Raw genomic sequence first — 21,588 nt, forward strand, 5'->3', positions numbered from 1 at the left:
TCACAGCTTGGCAACAGGAGCTTGAACCCATCAGTTGTGCAGTCACAGTAAACTGCAGTACAAGCTTGGTAATTCAATGTACTGTTAAGTGGCATTATAATGGGAATTTCAGTGCAGCACTGTGAGGCAAGAATTCATTGCAGATGGCATTGAGGGAAGCACAACCTCAATGAGATTTTCTACCTATTGGCTCCAAAGTATGTTATGTCTTGTTGGTTAATGGGTCAACATGTTGAGTCACACTTAGTGACATTTGCCACAAGGCATTCTTTAAATACTGCAATATACTGACCATATGGGAAGTTGAGAACCTAATTTACTGCACATGTATATTTAATATTGAACAGATAGAGGAAACATTAGCTAAAAATTAGACTGACTAGTAGAAATTAGTTGGCAGCAGGTGAAAGATGATGCCAGAGGGGGTGGAGGATTGTAATTGTTTTCACACTTAAAAAGAAAAGAAACACAACAATTGGGTACACTACAGAATAAAAAAGGTCATTTAGAAAACCATGGATAAATAAATGCAAATCAGCAAGCATTTGTTGAAAGGAAATTATACTCGACCAGACAGTTAGTATAGAGAGTGACAGCAATGATCCACAAATCACATTACAAGCCGAGTCAACCTAAACAGCTGGCTAAAGGTGGAAATAAAAACCCAAAAGATGCAGTTAGAACTGACGGCTTTTATTATTCTCGAGAATAGGACACACACATTTAATGTTTCTTGCTTGCGGCTGCAACCTGCAACAAAAAACAAACAGGATTTTCAAACAAATATGGCCAGAAATACACAAGTCCAACTTCTGAACACATCTGTATTGTTTTAGTGTCTAAAGTTCTTCCGCAGGATGTGGGTGTTGCTGACCAGGCCAACATGCATTATCCTGGAGAAGATGGTGGCCATGAGTCACCTTTAACTGCTGCATTCCAGGTGGTGCAGGTACACCCACTGTGCTGTTAGGGAAGGAGTTCCAGAATTCTGATCCAGTGACAGTGAAGAAATGGCAGATAGTTCCAGATCAGGATGGCGAGTGACTGGGAGGCGAATTTATAGGTGACGTTCTCCCACGTCAGCTTCCCTAGTCCGGAGATGAGAACGGTCACGGGTTTGAATGTGATGTCCCAATGTGTGAATATTTTTTTGTTGAAGGTCCAATTTGTGTTCGTAATGGCTCAATAAGATTTTAATGCAGGAAATGCCTCAAATTCATGGAACAGAATTCTCAGTGAAGGTAAGCCATATGGCCCATCAAGTCTGCACCGACCCACTGAAGGAGCACACTACCTAGGTCCACTACCGTGCCCGATACCCATAACCCCACCGAACCTGCACATCTTTAGATACCAATGGACAATTTAGCATGGCCAATCCACCCAGCCTGCACACCTTTGGACAGTGGGAGGAAATCACAGAAAACCCAGAAACTGAAAGTGCAATCTCCACATCCACCCAAGGCCGGAATTGAACCCAGGTCCCTGGCACTGAGGCCGCAGTGCTATCCACTGTACCGCCCCTTTGGAAGCGTGGGCCCCAAGCATTGAACTGGAGTACTCGCACAAGCACCAACATTACACTTGTGCAGGGCAGCACGGCAAGTTAGTCCCGCTGCCTCAGCGCCGAGGTCCCAGGTTTGATCCCGGCTCTGGGTCACTGCCCATGTAGAGTTTGCACATTCTCCCCGCGTCTGCGTGGGTTTCACCCCCACAACCCAAAAGATGTGCAGGCTAGGTGGATTGGTCACACTAAAATTGCCCTATTAATTGGGGGGAAAAAATGAATTGGGTACTCTAAATTTATTTTTCTTAAAAATCATTACACCGATTATGTTAGGAGAGATGAAGAAGTATATCACTCACCAACTGAGGTTTGAAAATCAAAGTAACATTTTATAGCTTTAACACACCATTCAGTAACATTCCCATCATCCTTTATCCAAGTTTTATAATTGTTAACATTAACCAAAATTAACAAGGAAATCCTCACCTGACCAGCAATTCTGTCCAGGTCTCTCTGCCCTTGTGGAGTCAGTCTGCGGCCACTGTGGCAAAGAGATTAATGCATCAGTATTTTACTTATCATGTTACGCTGCTTGAGCCCGAGGCATCTGTTCATTTCAAATATCACACTTGGTATTCGGTGCTTTTACCCACACAATCCAATATTGGAATAGGGCTTGGCAGATATGGGTTAACATGATGCAAACACCACCCATGCCACAAAAGTCTCCAAATTGCTATTAAGACCAAAGACCTAAATTCTAGACTCTGTGCAAGGTTTGCGCAATGGCATTCACACAAAAAAAAAACAGCACTTGCGATGTGACGAATTCAACCACTGTGCCACCCAAGGACCGAGGTTCGAACCCCACCAGAGTAGACGAGTTCTGAATTCAATTTTCAAAAACTGGAAAGAAGTCTTAATGTTTTTAAAATCTTTTTACTGTAATTTTCAAATATTATATACATTGCCGTTCGTTTTAATTTACTGTACAATACAATAAGGTTTGTCCTTTACGTCCCATGAATTTTTCTACATAGTCGGTCGCCATCCGACGCGGCATGCAGTACCCCCACCGTACCTCCCGCCACATTGCTCTTGTGCCGCTCCTCCTCTTCCCCCCCCCCCCCCCTCACCAGGTCAGCAAGCCAGTCTGTGGCTGGCGCTATTAATTGTCACCGAGCAGGATTCTCCGACGTGAGATTGGGGAAGCAAAAGCAGGGGCGTCGGCCCTCTTCCCAATGTGTACCTCAGGCTGCTCTGATACCCTGACGATTGCCACATTTGGGCATGGCTTCACCCTCATCCCCACAACCTTGGACATTGCTGTCCAGAACCCAGCAAGTTTGGGACAAGCCCATAATTGTGGGTGTGGTTGACCGGGCCCCACTGGCACAGGTCATATTTGTCCTCTACCTCTAGGAAGAACCTGTTCGTTCTGGTTCTGATTAGATGCGCTCTGTGGACCATTTTGAACTGTCTGAGGCTCAGAATTGCACGAGGAGGTGGAGTTGGCCCTGCTCAGTGCTTCACTCCAGAGTCCCCAGTTCAACCCCCCCCCCCCCCCCCCCCCCCCATTTCCATCTGGTCTCATCCAGTGGTATTCACGCTGTCCAGTAGCTGTCTGCCCATTTTCCCCAGAGTCCCCCTTTCTTACCGTCAGTGCCTCATTTTCTGTCCTGTTGGTGGTTCCTATTCCTCCATCAGTTTGTTAGTGTTGCCAGTCTGTTTCCTATGTACAAGTCCCCAAATGTCAGCATACCCCAAGTCCTGTCTCCATTTCTTAAAAGGTGGTGTCCAGCATGGCGGTTGTGTGGGGGGGGGGGGAGAGGAGGAATCTGTGATTACTGCAGATGGGGGCCATCTTGGTCAGCCCAAAGTGCTGTCTTAATTGTGCCCATGTTTTCAGTGTAGCCACTACCACTGGGCTTAATGTATATTTTGAAAAGAGTGCTACCGCAGCCAGGGCCCTGTGGGTCGGCGCCTTGCAGGAGGCCTTCTCTATCCGCACCCACTCTGAATTGAAGTGTATCCATCCCCTCACTCTCTCCATTTGGTAATGCCAGGCCACCTTTGATTTTCCCCCTTTGCAGCGTTGGTTTGCGCTCTTGTCTCCTCTCTGGATGCCCTTTAAGCTTTTCAAGTCCCGCAGGACACGGACCTCCTGGCTGACAAGGCCTTCTGCCAGAACACATTGCAGGCCATAAGTGACTATGTGAACTAACAACCACAACAGGGAAGCCTCAACCCTCCACATTCTGGGAGGCACTGAAGGCCGTGACCAAGAGAGATGATAGCCTACAAGGAATGCAGAGATGTGGACGGCCAGGCAGCAGCTGATCGACTCCATCTTGGAGGTCGACAGAAGGTACTCCTGACTGTAGAGCTGCTGGTGGAGAGGAAAAGGTTACAAATGGACTTTAACCTGCTATCCACTAGGAAAGCAGTGCACCAACTCTGCCAGACGCAGGGGACCTCCTATGGGCAAGGCTGGCCACCTACTGGCTCACCACCCGAGAAAGCAGGCAGCCAAGAGGGAAACAGCACAGGTAAAGAATAGCAGAGGCCGACTGGTGGGGTGGGGGCTGGAAGCACCAATAGATCTGGAAGAAATCATGCAGACGGGGAAGGTCCCAGGACTGGACGGGTTCCTAGCAGACCTGTTTATTTTTTAAAAAGCCACCAGCCCTGGCCCGATGCCCAAGGAACATGTTTGCAGGCTCGCTAGCAAGGGGCACTTTGCCTCCAACACAGCCGGTGGACACGCTCCTGCACTCTGGACTTTCCCTTTGTCAGGGGGCTGTCCAAAATGGCCGTGGTCACCAGTCTCCCCACAAGGTCAGGCCCCTGCGCTCCAGGGTCTCCCTTTGTCCAGGGGCTCTTTGCCCAGGGAGCCGCCCCCGCCCGAGTGGCTGCTTGCCACTATTCCTCACTCTGTTCCATGCCTGCCAAAAACATTCACTGTATTGGGTCCAATTGGGAAGAGAGCCCGTGTCCGCTCAGCATATCACCACCACCGGAAGTCATAAAGTCGAATTTTGACCACAAAATCATTGCCGATTGGTTGTAAAGAGCCACCTGGTTCATATGTCCTTCAGGGAAGTAAACCTGCCACCCTCATCTGGTCTGATGCAAATGCAACTCCAAACCCAAAGCAATCATAGAAGAGGCCCTTAGCCCATTGAGTCTGCACCGACACATGAAAAACCTGGCTTGCCTACCGTATCCCATTCTACAATTTAAGAGAAACCTGGATAATCAGAAGGGGCACCGGGGGTGGGGGATGAGAAAAAAGGCAGCCCAAAAGGCTTACAAGTCTAAGACCATTAATTATACAGACGAGCAGACCATAGAACTGTTATTCTACATAACACCGCAGCTCAGTAGACCCCAGTGCTTAAATGGCAAGAAATCGGGACAAGGTGTTCACACTAATCTATTGCAGTGTGGAAACGCAGGATTCTACCTGGCTGCCCATATATCAATCATATTGTGCCTTACCCATTGGGATCCTTTTCGACCATCTTCAGCCCCTCGAGACCCTGCAGCACCTTCCTGGCCACGGACTTGGAGCCACGACTGAAGTGACTGGGTTTCACACCGTTCCGCTGACGGCCACCGTAAATCTTGGTCATGGCGCCAACTCCGACACCACCCCGCAGATATAGGTGACGCACTGTGGAGGCTGAAACAAGCAGGACAATATGAGATTGGGCTCTCATCGTAGTGTGGGTTGGGGAGAAAAAGGGACGAGACGACTGCCACCCATCTATCCCATTGCATTTATTGCCCACCCCCAATTTCCCCTTGAACCAAGTTTCCCACTCGGCCATTTCAGAGGGTAATGAAGAATCATCCAAATTGCTGTGGGCCTGGAGTTGCATGTAGGTCAAATCAAATTTCCTCGCATAAAATGGACATATCTTTCAGGACATTAGCCAGAACTTCTGGTTTATGAGCCTAGTGACGTTACAGCCATGCCACCCTTCATGGCAGGTGGGCCTCAGACTGAGCACAGACTCAAGACTCCAGTGAAATATTGGGTGTTGTAGAGACCCCAGCTAGGTCACCATGTGCAGGTTGGAGGAAGATAGTGGCACAACAGCAACATGACTGGGCCAGTAACCCAAGAAGCCCAGACTAATGCACTGGGTGAAAGGAGTGCAAGTCCCACCATGGCAGCTGACTGGAATTTAAATTCAATTAATAAATCTGGAATATAAAGCTATTCTCAGTAATGGTGACCACAACACTTGACCACTGATTGTTAACTTCTTTTAAGAAGGGATCCTTGAGGGCAGCACGGTGGCCTAGTGGTTAGCACAGCTGCTCACGGCGCTGAGGTCCGAGGTTCGATCCCGGCTCCGGGTCACTGTCCGTGTGGAGTTTGCAGTCTCCCCGTGTCTGTGAAGGTTTCGCCCCCACAACCCCAAAATGTGCAGAGTAGGTTGATTGGCCATGCTAAATTGCCCCTTAACTGGAAAGAATAATTGGGTAACCTAAATTTATATTAAAAAAAGAAAGGATCCTTAGCCCACCTGGCCTACACGACTCCAGATCCACAGCAAATAGTTGACCCTTAACCATCCTCCGAGAGATAGGCAACAAACATCATCTTTGTCAGCGATGCCCACATCCCATGCAAGAAAAATGGTTTAAATGTCACTTGACAGCACTTGAACAGGAGCCGACACGAACCCACCCACCGTGCTTCATCAAATAACCATTAATACACTGATAGCATTTGACTTCAATGGGGAAACCCATTTCCAGTGGCAGCAGTCAGTAGTCAGAGGGACACAGATTAAGAAAAATCAGTAAAAGAAACAAGAGGGTGGGAGGTGCAAACTATTCTTTCAACACAGTACACAAGGAAACACTGTTTGAGCTGTAGAGAGAAGGCATCTACAGTTTTGGTCTCCTTAATGGATGCAATTTAAAACAAGGGGCCTCCCATTTAAGACAGACGACCACTCCCCCTTCTCAGAAGCCCATTGAGCCTTTAGAACTCCCAGACAGAATGGGAGACTGGCTCACTGAACTTATTCAAGGCCACAGTAATTAACACTGCTGCATCACAGCGTCAGGGACCACAGTTCAATTCCAGCCTCAGGTGCAGTCCGTGTGGAGTTTACACTTCGCTCAATGTCTGTATGGGTTTCCTGTGGTGCTCCGGTTTCCTCCCGCAGTCCGAACTTACAGTGCAGGAGGCCATTCGGCCCATCAAGTCTGCACCAGCCCTTGGAAAGAGCACCCCATCCCAGTAACACCACCAAACCCTTTGGACACCAAGGGGCCAATCCACATCATCGGCATATCATTGGACAGTGGGAGGAAACCGGAGCACCCCGAGGAAACCCACAGACACGGAGAACTCCAGTCACCCAAATCCAGAATTGAACCTGGGACAATGGAGTGGTGAGACAGCAGTGCTAACCACTGTGCCACCCCAAGACACACAGGTTAGGTGGATTGGTCATGGTAACTTGCCCCTTCGTGTCCTATAGGTTAGGTGGGGTTACAGGGAGAATCTAGGTAGAGTGCTCTTTCCGAGGGTCTCGACAAACTCGATGGACTTAATAGCATCCTTCTGCACTGTAGAGTTCTTCGATTCTCAACAGATTTTTGACTGACCAGGAATTCAAAGGTTATGCAGGAAAATTGGATTATTGGCAGAATCTAGATGATCCACGCACAATCGTATTGGCAGAATCTAGATGACCCACACACAAATCTTATTGACTGGCAGTGCAAACAAGAGGAGCCAAATGGCCACCCCGGTTCTTGTGATGGGACGGTGGCATCAAATTTAATAGTAGCTTTCAAAGGAAAGTTGGATAAATACAGTTGCTGTGCTGGAAATACCCAGTGCGCTCTGGTGACTGCTGGGAGGACACAACAGAAATCACCCGTAACCTCTCTGAAGAAAAGTACCCTGGTACACGTTTAACATAAATGGCTATTGGTGCAAAATAGAGGCACAGGAGATCAGAAAATTCAGGGATGAGAGTGGAGGAAATCCCCCCCCCCCCCCCCCAAGAAAACCTGGCAAGACACATCACAGTTGAGAAGTGTGAAGGTGACAGGAATAGGCCCTACAAGCCTGCACCCATGTCCTATCTAGACCAACCGTCTGCAACCTTCTACAGTAGTCCCCCGCTATACCGCGGGTGTTCGGGTCGAAGACAGCCACCCGCGTTGTATCCGAGCCGCGGATATCCAAATGAATGAACGAGAGGAAACATTGCTGACTGTGCTGAACATTGCTGAATGGAAGGGCGTTTTAAATAAAAAACATCAAAGTTCGTTCGAGTCTTAAATCAAGTTTTAAATTTATTAAAATATATACAATAATATATACATACAATAATATACTTAAAATTGTACGTACAAGCATATTTTTAAAAATCATTTAAAAAGTCTGAGAGTTTCTTCTGGCACATCCCCTTCCTCATCTTGACTTGTGCTTGCCTCTAGAGGTTCTTCAGGTATAGGATGTATATCGGGTCGAAGTCCTGTTGCTCTGTGTATGCTATGAGCCACTTCAGGTGCGTGATGGCATCCGAGTGGCTCTTTGCCACTGTGGGCTGGGGTTCTTCTTCTTCTGCCTCCTCCTGGGTGACCTGGTCGATGATCTCCTCCTCTGTGAATGTTTCTGTGGGTGCCATGTCGCCCTCTGCTGCTGCCCACCTGTTCACCCAATCCTGGAGTGTTAGGTTATCATCCAGGTGGTCCTCTAGCCTCTCCTCAGCTGTCCTGGTCTCTGCTTCAGTAAAGCCTACAAAGTCCTCTTCATCCGGGTAATGTTGGGGTCGTGGGAGTGCTGCTCCTAGGGCCTTGTTCCAGCAGTTGTCGATGGTCTTCTCCGTCACTGCTCCCCAGGCCTTCCCTGCCAGATAACAGGCATCCTTGATGGTGATGGCTTTCAGGTAATCTGGGACATTGAGAGGAGAGTCTATCATTTCCAGGATCAGTTCCTTTTTGTACAGACTTGAAGGTCTGAATGATGCCAGCATCACATGGCTGGATCTTGCTGGTGGTGTTCTTTGGGAGATAGAGCACTTGGATCTGCCCATCCCTGGTCTTGAGAACATCTCCCAGAGGGTGGGCTGAGCAGTTGTCCAGTAGGAGTGTGGCCTTCTGCGGTAAGTTGCGGGCACTAAGGTGGTCCCTGACACTGGGTACGAAGAACTTGAAGAACCACTCCTCAAATAAGGAAGCTGTCATCCAGGCTTTGCCAGAGTTCCGGTAGGTAATGGGTAGGTTCTCCATGTTGATGTGGTGAAAGCATCTAGGAGACTTGAATTTGCCCACAATCAATGGCTTCAGCTTGTGTGTTCCTGTGGCATTGCTGGCAAACAGAATGGTGAGCCTGTTCTTGGCTTGCTTGTACCCCAGAGTCTTGTGGGCATCATCCTTGACAGCTAGGGTCTTGTCAGGCAGCATCTTCCAGTAGAGCCCTGACTCATCTGCATTTGCTCTGGGGTCAGCTCCTCTTGCACCATGTAGTTCTTGAGGATGTCGGGAAAGGCTGCTGCTGCTCCTGAGTCGGCGGATCTCCGTCCACCACTGATGGTAACTGCACCTATCACATGTCTTTTCTGGAACCGATGGAGCCAACCCTTGCTGGCTACGAAATTGCTGTCCTCTGGGTGGAGCTGGTGATGGAACTTCTCAGCCTGAGTCCTGATGATAGGTCCAGATAGGGGGGTGCCACCAGACTGTTCCTGGACAAACCAGGTGAACACAGCCTTCTCCAAGTTAATGTCACTAGCGTTCCTTGCCTTTTTCCTGGTAAGCCCTTTACTCTGAGAAACTGTCCCAACATATGTTCTTAAATTGGGCTCAGCTTTCACCCACCCACGGAGGGTTGACTCTGGTACACCAGTCTCTCTGGATAATTTTGCCTTTGTTTCCCCGTTTCGAAGCCGGTCTATCAAATGTATCTTTTGCTTCACTGTGTAAGACTTGCGCTTAAACATTTTGAATGACAGTAACTGAACTCGAAGATACCTGCACTGGAAAAGGTATCCCTTTTATGGCTGGGTAATCGGGCTAATCGGTCGCGGCTAATCGTTCTACAGTACGTAATCATCGCTGCTAATCAGTCTAATCATCGCTGCTAATCTGTCTAATCATCGCGGCTAAAAAAGGTGCTGTTTAAAAAAAGAGTTTAAAATGAATCAAGTAGGTTGGGGTCCATAAGCCCCCCCCGCCGTATATCGCGGAGCGCGGTATAACGGGGGACTACTGTATTCCTGTCCACGTGCCTACCCAAAGGTCACTAACGTATCTGCTTCAACCACCTCACTTGGCAGTACATTCCAGGCCACCACCACCCTTTGGGTTAAAAAAATTTCCCCTGCACATCTCCAATGAACCTTTCCCCCCCTCACCTTGAACTTATGCCCCCTTGTAATTATAATTTCTGCCCTGGGAAAAAAAGTCTCCAACTGTTCACCCTATCTATACCCCTCAAATTTTATAAACTTCTCTCAGGTCACCCCTCAGCCTCTGTCTAAGAACAATCCCAGTTTATTCACTCTCTCATCATAGCCAATACCCTCCATACCAGGCAACATTGTGGCAAACATTTTCTGTACTCTCTCCAAAGCCTCCATGTCCTTCTGGTAGTGTGGTGGCCAGAATTGGACACAGTATTCCAAATATGGCCTAACCAACGTTCCATATACCTCGATACCCCGTCTGATGAAGGCAGGCATGCCATATGCTGCCTTCACCACCATTTCCACCTGCGCTGTCACTTTTAAGAATGTGTGGACATGCACGCCCAGATTTCTTTGAGCGGTAAACTAGTACTTCTGTCAAAGGGTGGTTACTGTTAGGTGTCTCTCCATTCCACCCTCACCATGCAGCTTTAAAGCAACCAAGAGTACCGCAAATAATACAAACGTAGGAAAATAGGAAACAAAAAACTTGCGCATTTCACATTCTCAAGGCACCCACAGTGAAATCACTTGTGTAAGAAATGCAACAGTTTATCTACTACACAGAGCAAGATCTCTCAACAGGACAAAACCACAATTGGTTCTTTTTTTTTTATAAAAAGGACTAGTTTAGGGAGGAACATGGCAATGACAGGAGAACCAACGTCAATAATTTTTTCCCCCCCAAAAAGGCTGTGGGATCTTTACTTCCACTCATAATAGCACCCTCAGTTTCAGCATAGAAACATAATTAACATTTTCAGGTTAACAGGCTTTTATCATAACTCAGAAACCCAAAGCTGACTGACCCGATGCAAGTTTCCCACCATCTTTTGTTTCAGGTTTCTGACATCAACAATGTTTTGCTTTTCCAAGTCAGGTGGTGCCAGAGTGACCCTCTCTCACGAAAAAGCTTCAACTTCTACTCCAATACCCAGGCATAGAAATCAAAGCCGCCTTGCCAGTGGAACACTGAGGGAGTGCAGCATTGTTGCAAGAGCAGATCTCCCCCCGCTCGGGCGGTTACAAAAGATGTCATTTTGATCATTGTCCCGGCCAATATTTAGCTCTCAAATCAACATCACAAAAAATAAAATCAATCTGGGTTACTACCAGATTGCTTGCTGTCTGTGGGGGCTTACAATTGGCTGCCACATTTCCTACAACTGTGACTATGCTTCAGAAGAGCACCCATTGAAACATCCAGTGGGTGTGATAGCACCACACAAACTCAAACCTCTGTCTATTATGCCCAGATTGGTCTCTGCAACAAGCCTGTCACAGAGAGCAATGGGAGGCCATCCCATCATGCACAAGTTGTGAAAGGACACACTGTGAAAAACTCCACCTCTTCAGATTTCAAAATCTGAGTGCATGACTTTTAACGGTCTGTAAACAAGCTGTGAAAGGATAGCCAGTGGGAAAATTACATTAATTGCACTCACCAGCTCGTGTATAGAACCAGTTCTCATCATAAGGTGCCAATTCTTTGTGTTTGCCCAGCTTCACTGTGTCGACCCAATCAGGCACTTTTAGCTTGCCAGACCTGTAAATAGAGACAAATGTGAAAATCTCCCTACAATAAATGAAGCATCTGCAAAGGGATCTAGACAGGCAAACGAGTGGGCAAGAAATGTGGCAGAAGGATTACAATTTGGCACAGTGGGAGGTTGTCCATTCCAGACAACCAATTTTTAAAAAAGCAGAGGATTTAAATGGAAACTGCAGAATATGGCATGGTAACACAGTGGTTAACATTGTTGCTTCACCGCACCAGGGTCCCAGGTTCGATTTCCAGCTTGCGTCGCTGCCTGTGCGGAGTCTGGATGTTCATCCCGAGCCTGCGTGGGTTTCCTCCCACAAATCATGCTGTTAGGTGAATTGGACATTCTGAATTCTCCCCGTGTACCCAAACAGGTGCCGGAATGTGGCGACTAGGGGATTTGCACAGCAACTTTACTGCAGTGTTAATGTAAGCCTACTGGTGACAATAATAAATATTATTAGAGGGGTCTGGGTGTCCACGTACATGTCGCAAACGCTTAGCATGCGTTCACAGCAAGTAATTAAGATGGTAAATGAATGCTGGCCTTCCATTGCCAGGGGAATGAAATACAAAAGCTGGGGTTGTGCTACATTTCAGGAGCATAGCACTGATTTGGTCTCCATACTTAAAAGGAGACATAATTGCACTGGAATGAGTTCAGATAAGGTTCACCAGGCAGATTCTTGGGATGAAGGTGGCGGTCTTATGGGAAAGGAAAGACCGATTGGGTTGGGCCAGTACCCACTGGAGTGTAGAACGAGGGGTGACCTTATTGAAACATAGGATTCTGAGGGGTTGGGGGGATTTGATGGGGTGGACGCTGAGGGGATGTTTTCCCCTCGTGGGGAAATCTAGAATGAGGGGCAGTTTCAAAATAAGGGGTCTCCCATAAAAATAGGACAGAAGGAGGAATTTCTTCTCAGAGGGTCATTAGTCTGTGGAATTCTTCTCTCCAGAGAGCATCAGAGGTCAGGTCACATTCAAAGCAGAGTTGCAGATATTTGGTGTATGTGGATTAAGGCCACAATCAAATTAGAGCAGGCCCAAGGGCCAAACGGCCTCCTCTTGCGCCCATTTCTTCTGATCCTAAGTTTCAGACTGCCTGGCCAGGAGGCAACACGGGCCAACAGAACCTGGGCACAGTCAGAAGCTTCGGATAAGCAAAAACCCTTCAGCCCAGGGACTGACTTCCAGCATCTCATGGAGGCTAAAACAATGACAATTTAGTAATAGCCGAAGAACTGCTCGAGAAGCACGTATACGTTATCCTGAGAGCATTTTTCAATTCAACCCCCCACACCAGAAATATTCAATACATACTTCTTGAGAAAAGCACCCAGAGCTTTGACAAACTCCTGCTGATTCACATCCTTAACTGTTACACCAGGCATCTGTAAAAAAAAAGCATAAAATGAATGGACTGCAAGACAAAGGCAAAATCAATTTAAAGCACACCCCCTGACATTCAACATTAGCGCTCGGTAGGAACAGATCCCTCTCCATCACATGCAAAACCATTACTGAGCAGAGGCACATTCTGTTCCTCAAGTCTCAGTTGTGGCTGCACAATTATCATCAAGTACAGAATCCACAGTCCCATTTACAAACTTTATGCCAATATCTGCAAGTTTATTCCCCTCAAGTGTCCACCCAATTTCTGTCCGAAATCACTGTGGGCAGCAGTTCCAGATTGTCACCACTCACTAGCGGCACAAACAAAACTTCCCCCTCCTTTCTGGATTAACATTCCAGCCATGGGTTGTTATGCCAATTCCGTAGACTTCGGAATAAACCAAATGAGGTTTAAAAAAATGAATGAGGGGAACAGGCCACATAACCACAATGGGATTCTTGGGATTGGATTATTACCTGAGATTATGAACACTGCATTCAACGAGAGCCGGAGCACTTTCTCACTGAGACACACTTGAAGGTCCCTTGTGCTATGTTCCTCAGCTAGAGGAATTTACTTGAACTCTTTCCCCACCAAATAACCAGGAGACGACAGAGTTTAAGTAATTGAACAAAGAACAGGAACAGGCCCTTAGGGGCAGCATGGTAGTTAGCATCAATGCTTCACAGCTCCAGGGTCCCAGGTTCGGTTCCCGGCTGGGTCACTGTCTGTGCCGAGTCTGCACGTCCTCCCAATGTGTGCGTGGGTTTCCTCCGGGTGCTCCGGTTTCCTCCCACAGTCCAAAGATGTGCGGGTTAGGTGGATTGGCCATGCTAAATTGCCCGTAGTGTCCTAAAAAGTAAGGTTAAGGGGGAGTTGTTGGGTTACGGGTATAGGGTGGATACGTGAGTTTGAGTAGGGTGATCATTGCTCGGCACAACATCGAGGGCTGAAGGGCCTGTTCTGTGCTGTACTGTTCTATGTTCTATGATTGATGGAGATGGGGGGGGGGAACAAAAAAATGGAGGAGTAATTGTTTTCAACCAGCTTGTCACAGATCTGGAAGTCACTGCCAAAAACAGCTGTAGCTTCCTGATCACATTTAAAAATTGATTGCATAGGCACATGAATTAGCGACAGGACTAAAGCCAAGAATAAGAATTTCAATGGGGAATTAGAGGGGTAACAAAAGCTGTTCTTGCCAGTGACTTGCCTATCACAATAAAAAGTGAAACCAAATTTGAGAGAAAGCCTACTTGAACCAGAGGGTCCTCTATTGTCTTTCATGGTTTGCAAAATCCTTGTTGCCTCAACACACATTACCTTTTATATCCCGTCCCTTACAGGCCACTGCTCTCTTTGGGCCAGTTGTTACCAACCACAATCTATCCCACTCATTCCCGCTGGCCCACCTATCCAGGTCTGACTGCATCCTGCTTCCCCCACAAGAGGCCTGCAATTTCTGGACCTGCTGCAAGGCAGAGAGAGAAGGATATCCTCCAAAATCAGGATAAACCATAATCCTTGCACCCCCTCTCACTTGCCTCACCCCCTCCCTATATTTTCATCCTCTCTCTGCCCCACATCTCCCCTCTCAATCACTCTCCTCCTCTATAGGCAACATCCTATTCTCACTCTCTTCTAACTAGTGGTAAATTCATTACATACCACCACCACCCACCCAACAATCACTCTGTTGTGCCCAGTTTCCTCTCATCCTCGTTTAACCCCTCACTGTGGATATCTCTACACTGCTGTCTCCACTTGTATTGCCTCTTAACACCAGACCCATGTCCATCATTCTGACTACCACTCTATCCCCCAGTGTACAGCTCCCTCCCATCATGCTGTCTCTTCCTCCTATCCCCACCACCACCCATCCCATCTGCATATTTGTATCCCTCTCACCAAGTCATCTCGTTTGTTCTCTGTGATATCTCCCATTATCCCCTATCACACATGATTATACCCCCCCAACCATACTGTATACAGTAAGAAGTCTTACAACACCAGGTTAAAGTCCAACAGGTTTGTTTCAAACACGAGCTTTCGGAGCACACAGTTCTCCGTTTTCTCTCCCCCCCCCCCCCCCCCCCCCATACTGTTCTCCATTTTCTCTCTATCTCCAACCACTTTGTTAATCTGTTGTGTATAACTCCATTCCCAATATGGTGCATCTCTCTCTCTCTTCTCCCCCCTTCTCCATCCCAGCATGTACACTTCTCCCCCCACTTCCTACGGAAGCTAAAGAAATTAGGCATGTTTGCTTCGACTCACAAACTTCCACAGATGTGCCATAGAAAGCATCCGATCTGGCTCCATCACAGCTTGGTACAGCAATTGCTCGGTCCAAGATCACAAGAAACTGCAGAGTGTGGTAAACTCAGCCAATGCATCACACAAGTTTGCCATCCTCCCATTGATTCTGTATACACCTCCCACTGCCTCAGAAAGGCAGACAGCATTGTCAGAGACCCCTCACACCCAGGCTTTGCCCTCTTCCAGACCCTTCCATATACAAGGCATCATGCAGAAGAAACAGAAGTCACACATCCAGACGAAGAAACAGAAGTCACACATCCAGACGTGGGAACAGCTTCTTCCCCAGTTACTAGACTCCTCAACGACTCCCCCCTTGGATTGATCTGTTCCTTGTAAAAACATTTGAATTCTTGCTCATGCATTTGCTTTGTTTGGCTTCTTGTTCCGCACTGTAACGAATCAATTTGTCAATGAATTCTGTTGATTATGCTTTTGTCTACTATGTACATTCCCTTTGCCACAGAACTGTACTTCAGTACGTGACAATAAATATCAATCATTATGGTGCATCTCTCTCTTCCCCCCCCCTTTTACTGGGTGCTCTCTCTATTTATTTATCTGCCCATTTATATATCCCATATTTCCCTAGTTTAACCCCATTATGTGTAATCTCTCACCATGTGCTGCCTGCTCTGTACCCCCAGTATCTAGTCCTACCCTCATCAATCTGCTGTTTACCCCTCTATCCCCAGTCCATATATATCCTGATCTGGCTTTCCCCCTCACCATGCTGCCTCCTGCTCCCTCCCTTCCTCCATTACCGCTTCACCTTGCGAACTACTGCCTCATATTTCTTCTCTATAGCCCGTACATATACAGCTTAACTACCCCTCTGTCTCTTCATCATGCGGCCTCCTGCTCTCCCTCTAGCCCCAGTCTATAACTAGCTTTCTTCCTCCCTCTCACCTTGCAGCCTGTTGCCTCCTGAGCGGATCCAGGGAGGAAGAGGCCGATACGGGGCCGCCCGCCCGCATTTCACAGGGGCCGGCGGCTCCCGTAGCCTCGCGAGATCGCGGATTGCGAGGGGGGTGAGGAGAGCGTCAGGTGCGCACGCGCGCTCGCCATCTTGGGCGAGGCGTGGTGGGACCGTCAGTGACGCCGGAGAGGCGACGTGGTCATCTTGGTGCAGGTACGGCGAGAGAACGTCAGAGCGTTATGTCATTACGACGTGATGTCCTCCATCTTCGTGCAGGTGCCCAGTAACCATCATGGGCGCAGTAACCCCGGAGAAGCGGTCATCTTGGAAAAGGTGCAGCGTAACCGTTGATGTCGCAGCGCCCGGCCAGCGGCGGAGGCCATTTTAGTAAAGGAAACCCCTGCTGTTCAGGGATCCGTGAGCTCGGGGAAGCCATTTTGGTGAAGGGAATGATGAGGCAGCGCCAACAATAACTATACAACAACTTTACAACAACAACTTTACAATAATTTTCGCACAACCTCCTAGCAACAACAACAAATTTCCAGCGACAACTTTGTAACCAATTTCGAGCAACAACTATCCACCAAAAACAACTTTCCAACAAAACCTCTCCATCCACAATACATTTCTGATGCAACGACTTTCCAGCATCTTTCTAACTGTCCATTGGGGCAGCACGGTGGGTATCATTGCTGCCTCATAGCACCAGGGATCTAGGCTCAATTCCAGCTTCGGATGACTGGATTGGCCATGTTAAAATTGTTTCTTAGTGTCCAAAGGTTAGGTGGCGTTACGGGGATGGATGGATGGATTGGGGGGGGTGGAGTGGGCCCGGGCCCAGGCTTTGTGGTGACATACGTATAGACATATCTATGTATAACTGTACATAGTTATAGAATCATAGAATTTACAGTGCAGAAGGAGGCCATTCGACCCATCAAGTCTGCACTGGCCCTTGGAAAGAGCCCCACCCAAGTCCACACCTCCACCCATCCCTGCAACCCAGTCACTCCACCCAACCGTTTTGTCCACTAAGGGCAATTTAGATCATAGGATTTACAGTGCAGAAGGATTTAACATGGCCAATCCACCTAACCTGCACATCTTTGGACCAATGTACATATTTGTATATAACAGCACCAGAGTATGACAAGCGATTCCAATCTGTCTGGTTGGAACACCTGAAATACACAATCAGGGACCCGAAGAAATGGACGATAACACGTTCGGACCTATGACAGTTGTTTTCATTACTGGTTTAAGACCAGAATTGGCAAAAATATGAAAGATTCTGCTCAGGCGGGAGACCAGAGAAATAACCTTTGCAGCATTAGTCGATCTGTGCAACCAGTTAAAAATGGCCTTGTGTTCAGCACCGGCTCTAGGAATTCCCGACAATGGAAGGCCATTTACATTGTTTGTCCGTGTGAAAGGCGGCTACATGACAGCCATACTGGCACAAGATCATGGGGATCAACAGAAACCCATTGGATACTATTCAGGAAAACTGGTGTAACCACCTGGGATGGCCACTTACAAAGTAAACATGGATACTTGCAAAGACTCAAGGGAAATATGGCCAATACAGGATTCCGGCAAACCCAGAGCCTGAACGTATATTTGCTAACAGAGAACCAGACAGTATCGAAACCCCCAGCTGATTTGCATTCTAATGGCCCATTTCCCCAGGACAAAGGACTGGTACTCAGGTATCAGATACAATTCCAGACACATTGGCACCACTTTCTTCACCCAGGAAGCCCAAACAGCCAAGGTCAAAGACCGCCCAGGATATGCCCAGTCATCAAGGCACCCGCCCCTTTATTGGCTCAAATCGTAGGCGAATTATTGGGTCCAAAGCTAAGGGCCGCCCAAAAGAGCGCAAAACCCCAAAGGATAAAGAGAGACACTGCCATATGTTCGATCTCTTTTGGCCCTGGCACACGGGCATTCTTCGGCCTGGCCTGTACCTGAAGCCAGCTGCAGCACCACGACCAGAAGCAAGTTCAAGATCAATGATCGCTACCAGACGGATGAGCCCAGCAGAACTGTAGTTACTTCTCCAGACCCGGCCACTCCAGATCCGAACAAAGGCCTTGTTCCTCTGCCAAAGCTGGGTGCCTGAAAGTTAAGGACAGGTTGTTGTAGTGTTAGGTGCAGTTTAGCTTGTAGTGTTTTTATGTTGCATGTGTGAGTTAGTCTTGTGTGTAAATAAACCATTATTGAACTTGAACTAACTGACTTGTTGGGTCTTTGTTCAATATCCGGTTGAACCTTGTGATGGTATCATCTGATACCTGGTGACGCTGAAAAGCAATATTACTCGATATTAAGAAGGGCAATATTATTGGCAGTGCAGAATTGGCAACAGTTATTAGTGACGCTAGTGGGATAGTATTCCACTCATCAAAATCGGCAGCACTGGGCACAGGAGCCCTCGGATGGGGAAGTTGCCTAAGAGCCATGGAGGCCGTGTCAGGCTGTAATGGCTACTGCACGTCCAGACCTAGACCAGAAGATAACTGTCAAGTACCCCCACACCGTACACATTGTGTTGTCTATGAACAGAATGACTGCAGATGGACAAGATGGACAGCAATCCTGGAAGCCCCCAATCTCCACATTGTCCGAGCTAGCCCGGTGAACCCATCATCTATGCTCCCGCTTCCCGAGGAGCATGAGGGCGGAGAAGAAGGACATGTCTGTGTGGCGATCTTGAGCGAAATGGAGGAATCAAGCTTGGCAGCAGAAGAACCATCGCACAACCCAGACCTGATCCTATTTACAGACAGCTGCTCTTTCGTTGACAATTGTATCCGAAAAGCAGGATGGGTGGTCACAAGATTGTGGCAAAGGGTTGCCTGCCCTCAGGGACATCAGCCCAACAGGCTGAGTTACGGGACCTGGCAGAGGCATGCTGGATACCAAAAGAACAGACAGCTAATATCTATACAGACTCAAGGTACAGATTTGGAGTTGCTCACGACTTTGACCAGTTGTGGCGGAGAAGAGGATTTTTCACTGCCGCAGGTACACCGAGCCGAAATGGGAAGGAGGTACAAGACTCACTAGAGGCCATACAACTACTACGTGAAGTGTTCATTTTGAAGTGTAGGGCCCATATGAAGGAAAATGCCAAAGAAGCACAAGGAAACACCCTAACCAACAAGGCAGCCAAAGAGGCCACCTCACAATGCGCTCCTCCAGAGGAACTAGCACAAATATGCAGACTGGGAGCAATCAGTCTAACTCGAGATATGCAGACAATGCAAGGTGACTGCACTCAAAGAGAAAGTGGACATGGATTGAAGCAGGAATGAAGCTAGATGATGAAGTCAGCTGGTGACAAAGGGAAACTGACACGCCAGTCGCAGCACAAGCATTGATGCCCTATTTAGCCCAACAGATCCATTCATGGGAGCACCTGGCCCTGCAACAGATGACAGCACGGTTCCAGAAAAGCTGGTGGGTTTGGGGATTCAAAAAACATGCCCAGTTGGTCGCAGAACGCTGTGTGATCTGCCAGAAGAACAATCCTGGACCTATCATGGTTATGCCCCAACTGAGGTCCCCTGCTCCAGCGGGACCATTCCAGCATTTACAGGTCGACTATATCTCCCTTTCTCCATCTCAAGGATACACCAACGTTCTCGTGGTGGTTGACAAGTTCTCAAGGTGGGTGGAAACCATTCAAACTAAAAGGGCCGCAGCCAATCTCATGGGCAAGATCCTATGTAAGGATTACATTCCCCGATGGGGAGTCCCGACCAGCATTGACTGGGTGCTGTGTGCAAAGAAGTCTGCAGACTACTAAACATCATCTGGGACTTACATTGTCCTCATCACCCACAATTTTCAGGGAAAGTGGAAAGAATGAACAGAACTCTGAAACATCAACTTGCCAAACATCATTAGGAAGACATGCCTTGATTCCAGGCACTACCTATAGTCCTGTGCAGTATGAGGGCAACTCCAAATAGAACTACAGGTCTGATTCCATTTAAAATCATAACAGGGAGACCCATGTCCCTGCCAGGAATAACTGATTTGTGAAAAGCCGATTGTTACTTAATGAGTGATGCCTTATTAAAATATTGTCAGAATCTAACAAATGCTATTAGTTCAGCTTCCCAACAAGTATTGGCAGCCTGGGGAAAGACCCGCCAGAAGGAGGACACGGTATCGTCCCCCGTGTTTGGGTTTACATGAAGAAAGTACAAAAAGAACCCCTGGATGCTAAGTGGAAAGGGCCCTATCAAGTGCTCCTGACCATGCAAGGAGCTGTTAAAGTCCAGGGAAAGAAAGCTTAGATTTACGCACCTCACGCTAAACAAGCACACCGTGATTAAAAAGACAATTTTTACTCCTATCTTTTGAAAAGACAATTCTTCCAATTTTTGTTTTACATTTTGTTTATATGTTTAGCCATATTGTTGTGTAGGTTGTTTGCAGTTTCAGTTTTTGCATTCCTGGTTTTCCCTTAACCAGCCAGTCCAGCCAAGCTAAGTTTAAACAGGTTCCCAAGGCCAAATGGAGATAAAGAAACTCAAACAACCACTAGCCAACATCTTGTGGAGCTGGGCATCTGGATGGCTGGGCTCAATTTTCGTTTTCATTGTGTATTATGTTTTTATTCTCATTAAGTTATTGCTTTAAATGGCTAACCAAAGCCCCTGCTAAGGCTATGCCTCTCAAGACTATAACTCATCATCCCCTTTTACCTATATTTCCTATATTTAAAGGCTTGTAAAACTTTATTGGCTTACCCATTTCAGTGTTGAAGGCTGTTCCTAAACAAAAGGACCATCAAAGGCATCTGTGAATGTGTTCCTTTGCGCTATTTCCTGCTTGCTAGATTTTATTGATTAATTCTCTTAGACTTTTTAGAAGAACCAAGGTGGGGATTGAATGGAAATAGTTAAAATCCAAGTTTTAAAAATATTGTAACTGCAGTTGAAATACAAGTTTCTAAGTAAGTCAAGGTTAGCTTGGCGGTGGAACCTTACACCAGCCTCTCAGCTAAACTGCAAAGGGAGTACAATCAGTAAGCCAGATATCAATGTGAGTGATGGTAAAGACCACCATTCAGAAGTTACACTTTAATACTTATAAATACAATAGGGGGCAAAAGGGGTGGGAGGTGTCAAACATAGGTATAAGCCCAAGCCCAAGTGTTGCCTGTCTCATCTCTCTCTTTGCCTTTGTCCTTCCTTATGCCTGCGCTTTTGCTTCTTTTATTTTGTATTTTTGGAGTTTGTAAAGTGTAATAACATGACTTTTGCAATGAAACTCCATCTCGCACTACCTCCGGATCCTTGTATCTATGTATAATTGTACATAGTTGCATATATTTGTATATAACAACATCAGTGTACACAGCCACTGATGAATACAAGTAGTGACAGTTATGACCTCCCGCCAGTAGGTGGAACCAGACACCCATACAGACATATA

The 21,588-nt window shown here is 47.3% G+C and overlaps 1 protein-coding gene across 1 annotated transcript; it reads right to left on the reverse strand.

Moving 5' to 3' along the window:
• Positions 1-677: 677 nt before the first annotated feature.
• Positions 678-16,249, reverse strand: rps19 (ribosomal protein S19). The gene is made up of 6 exons (XM_038813457.1): positions 16,122-16,249; positions 12,821-12,891; positions 11,400-11,500; positions 5,009-5,192; positions 1,994-2,048; positions 678-750 (listed from the first exon to the last, which is right to left on the reverse strand). Exons 2-6 carry the CDS (start codon positions 12,889-12,891, stop codon positions 724-726), a joined length of 438 nt encoding a protein of 145 aa, XP_038669385.1. The 5' UTR covers positions 16,122-16,249; the 3' UTR covers positions 678-723.
• Positions 16,250-21,588: the final 5,339 nt, after the last annotated feature.

This window comes from Scyliorhinus canicula, chromosome 12 (assembly GCF_902713615.1).
Source record: "Scyliorhinus canicula chromosome 12, sScyCan1.1, whole genome shotgun sequence".
NCBI lineage: Eukaryota > Metazoa > Chordata > Chondrichthyes > Carcharhiniformes > Scyliorhinidae > Scyliorhinus > Scyliorhinus canicula.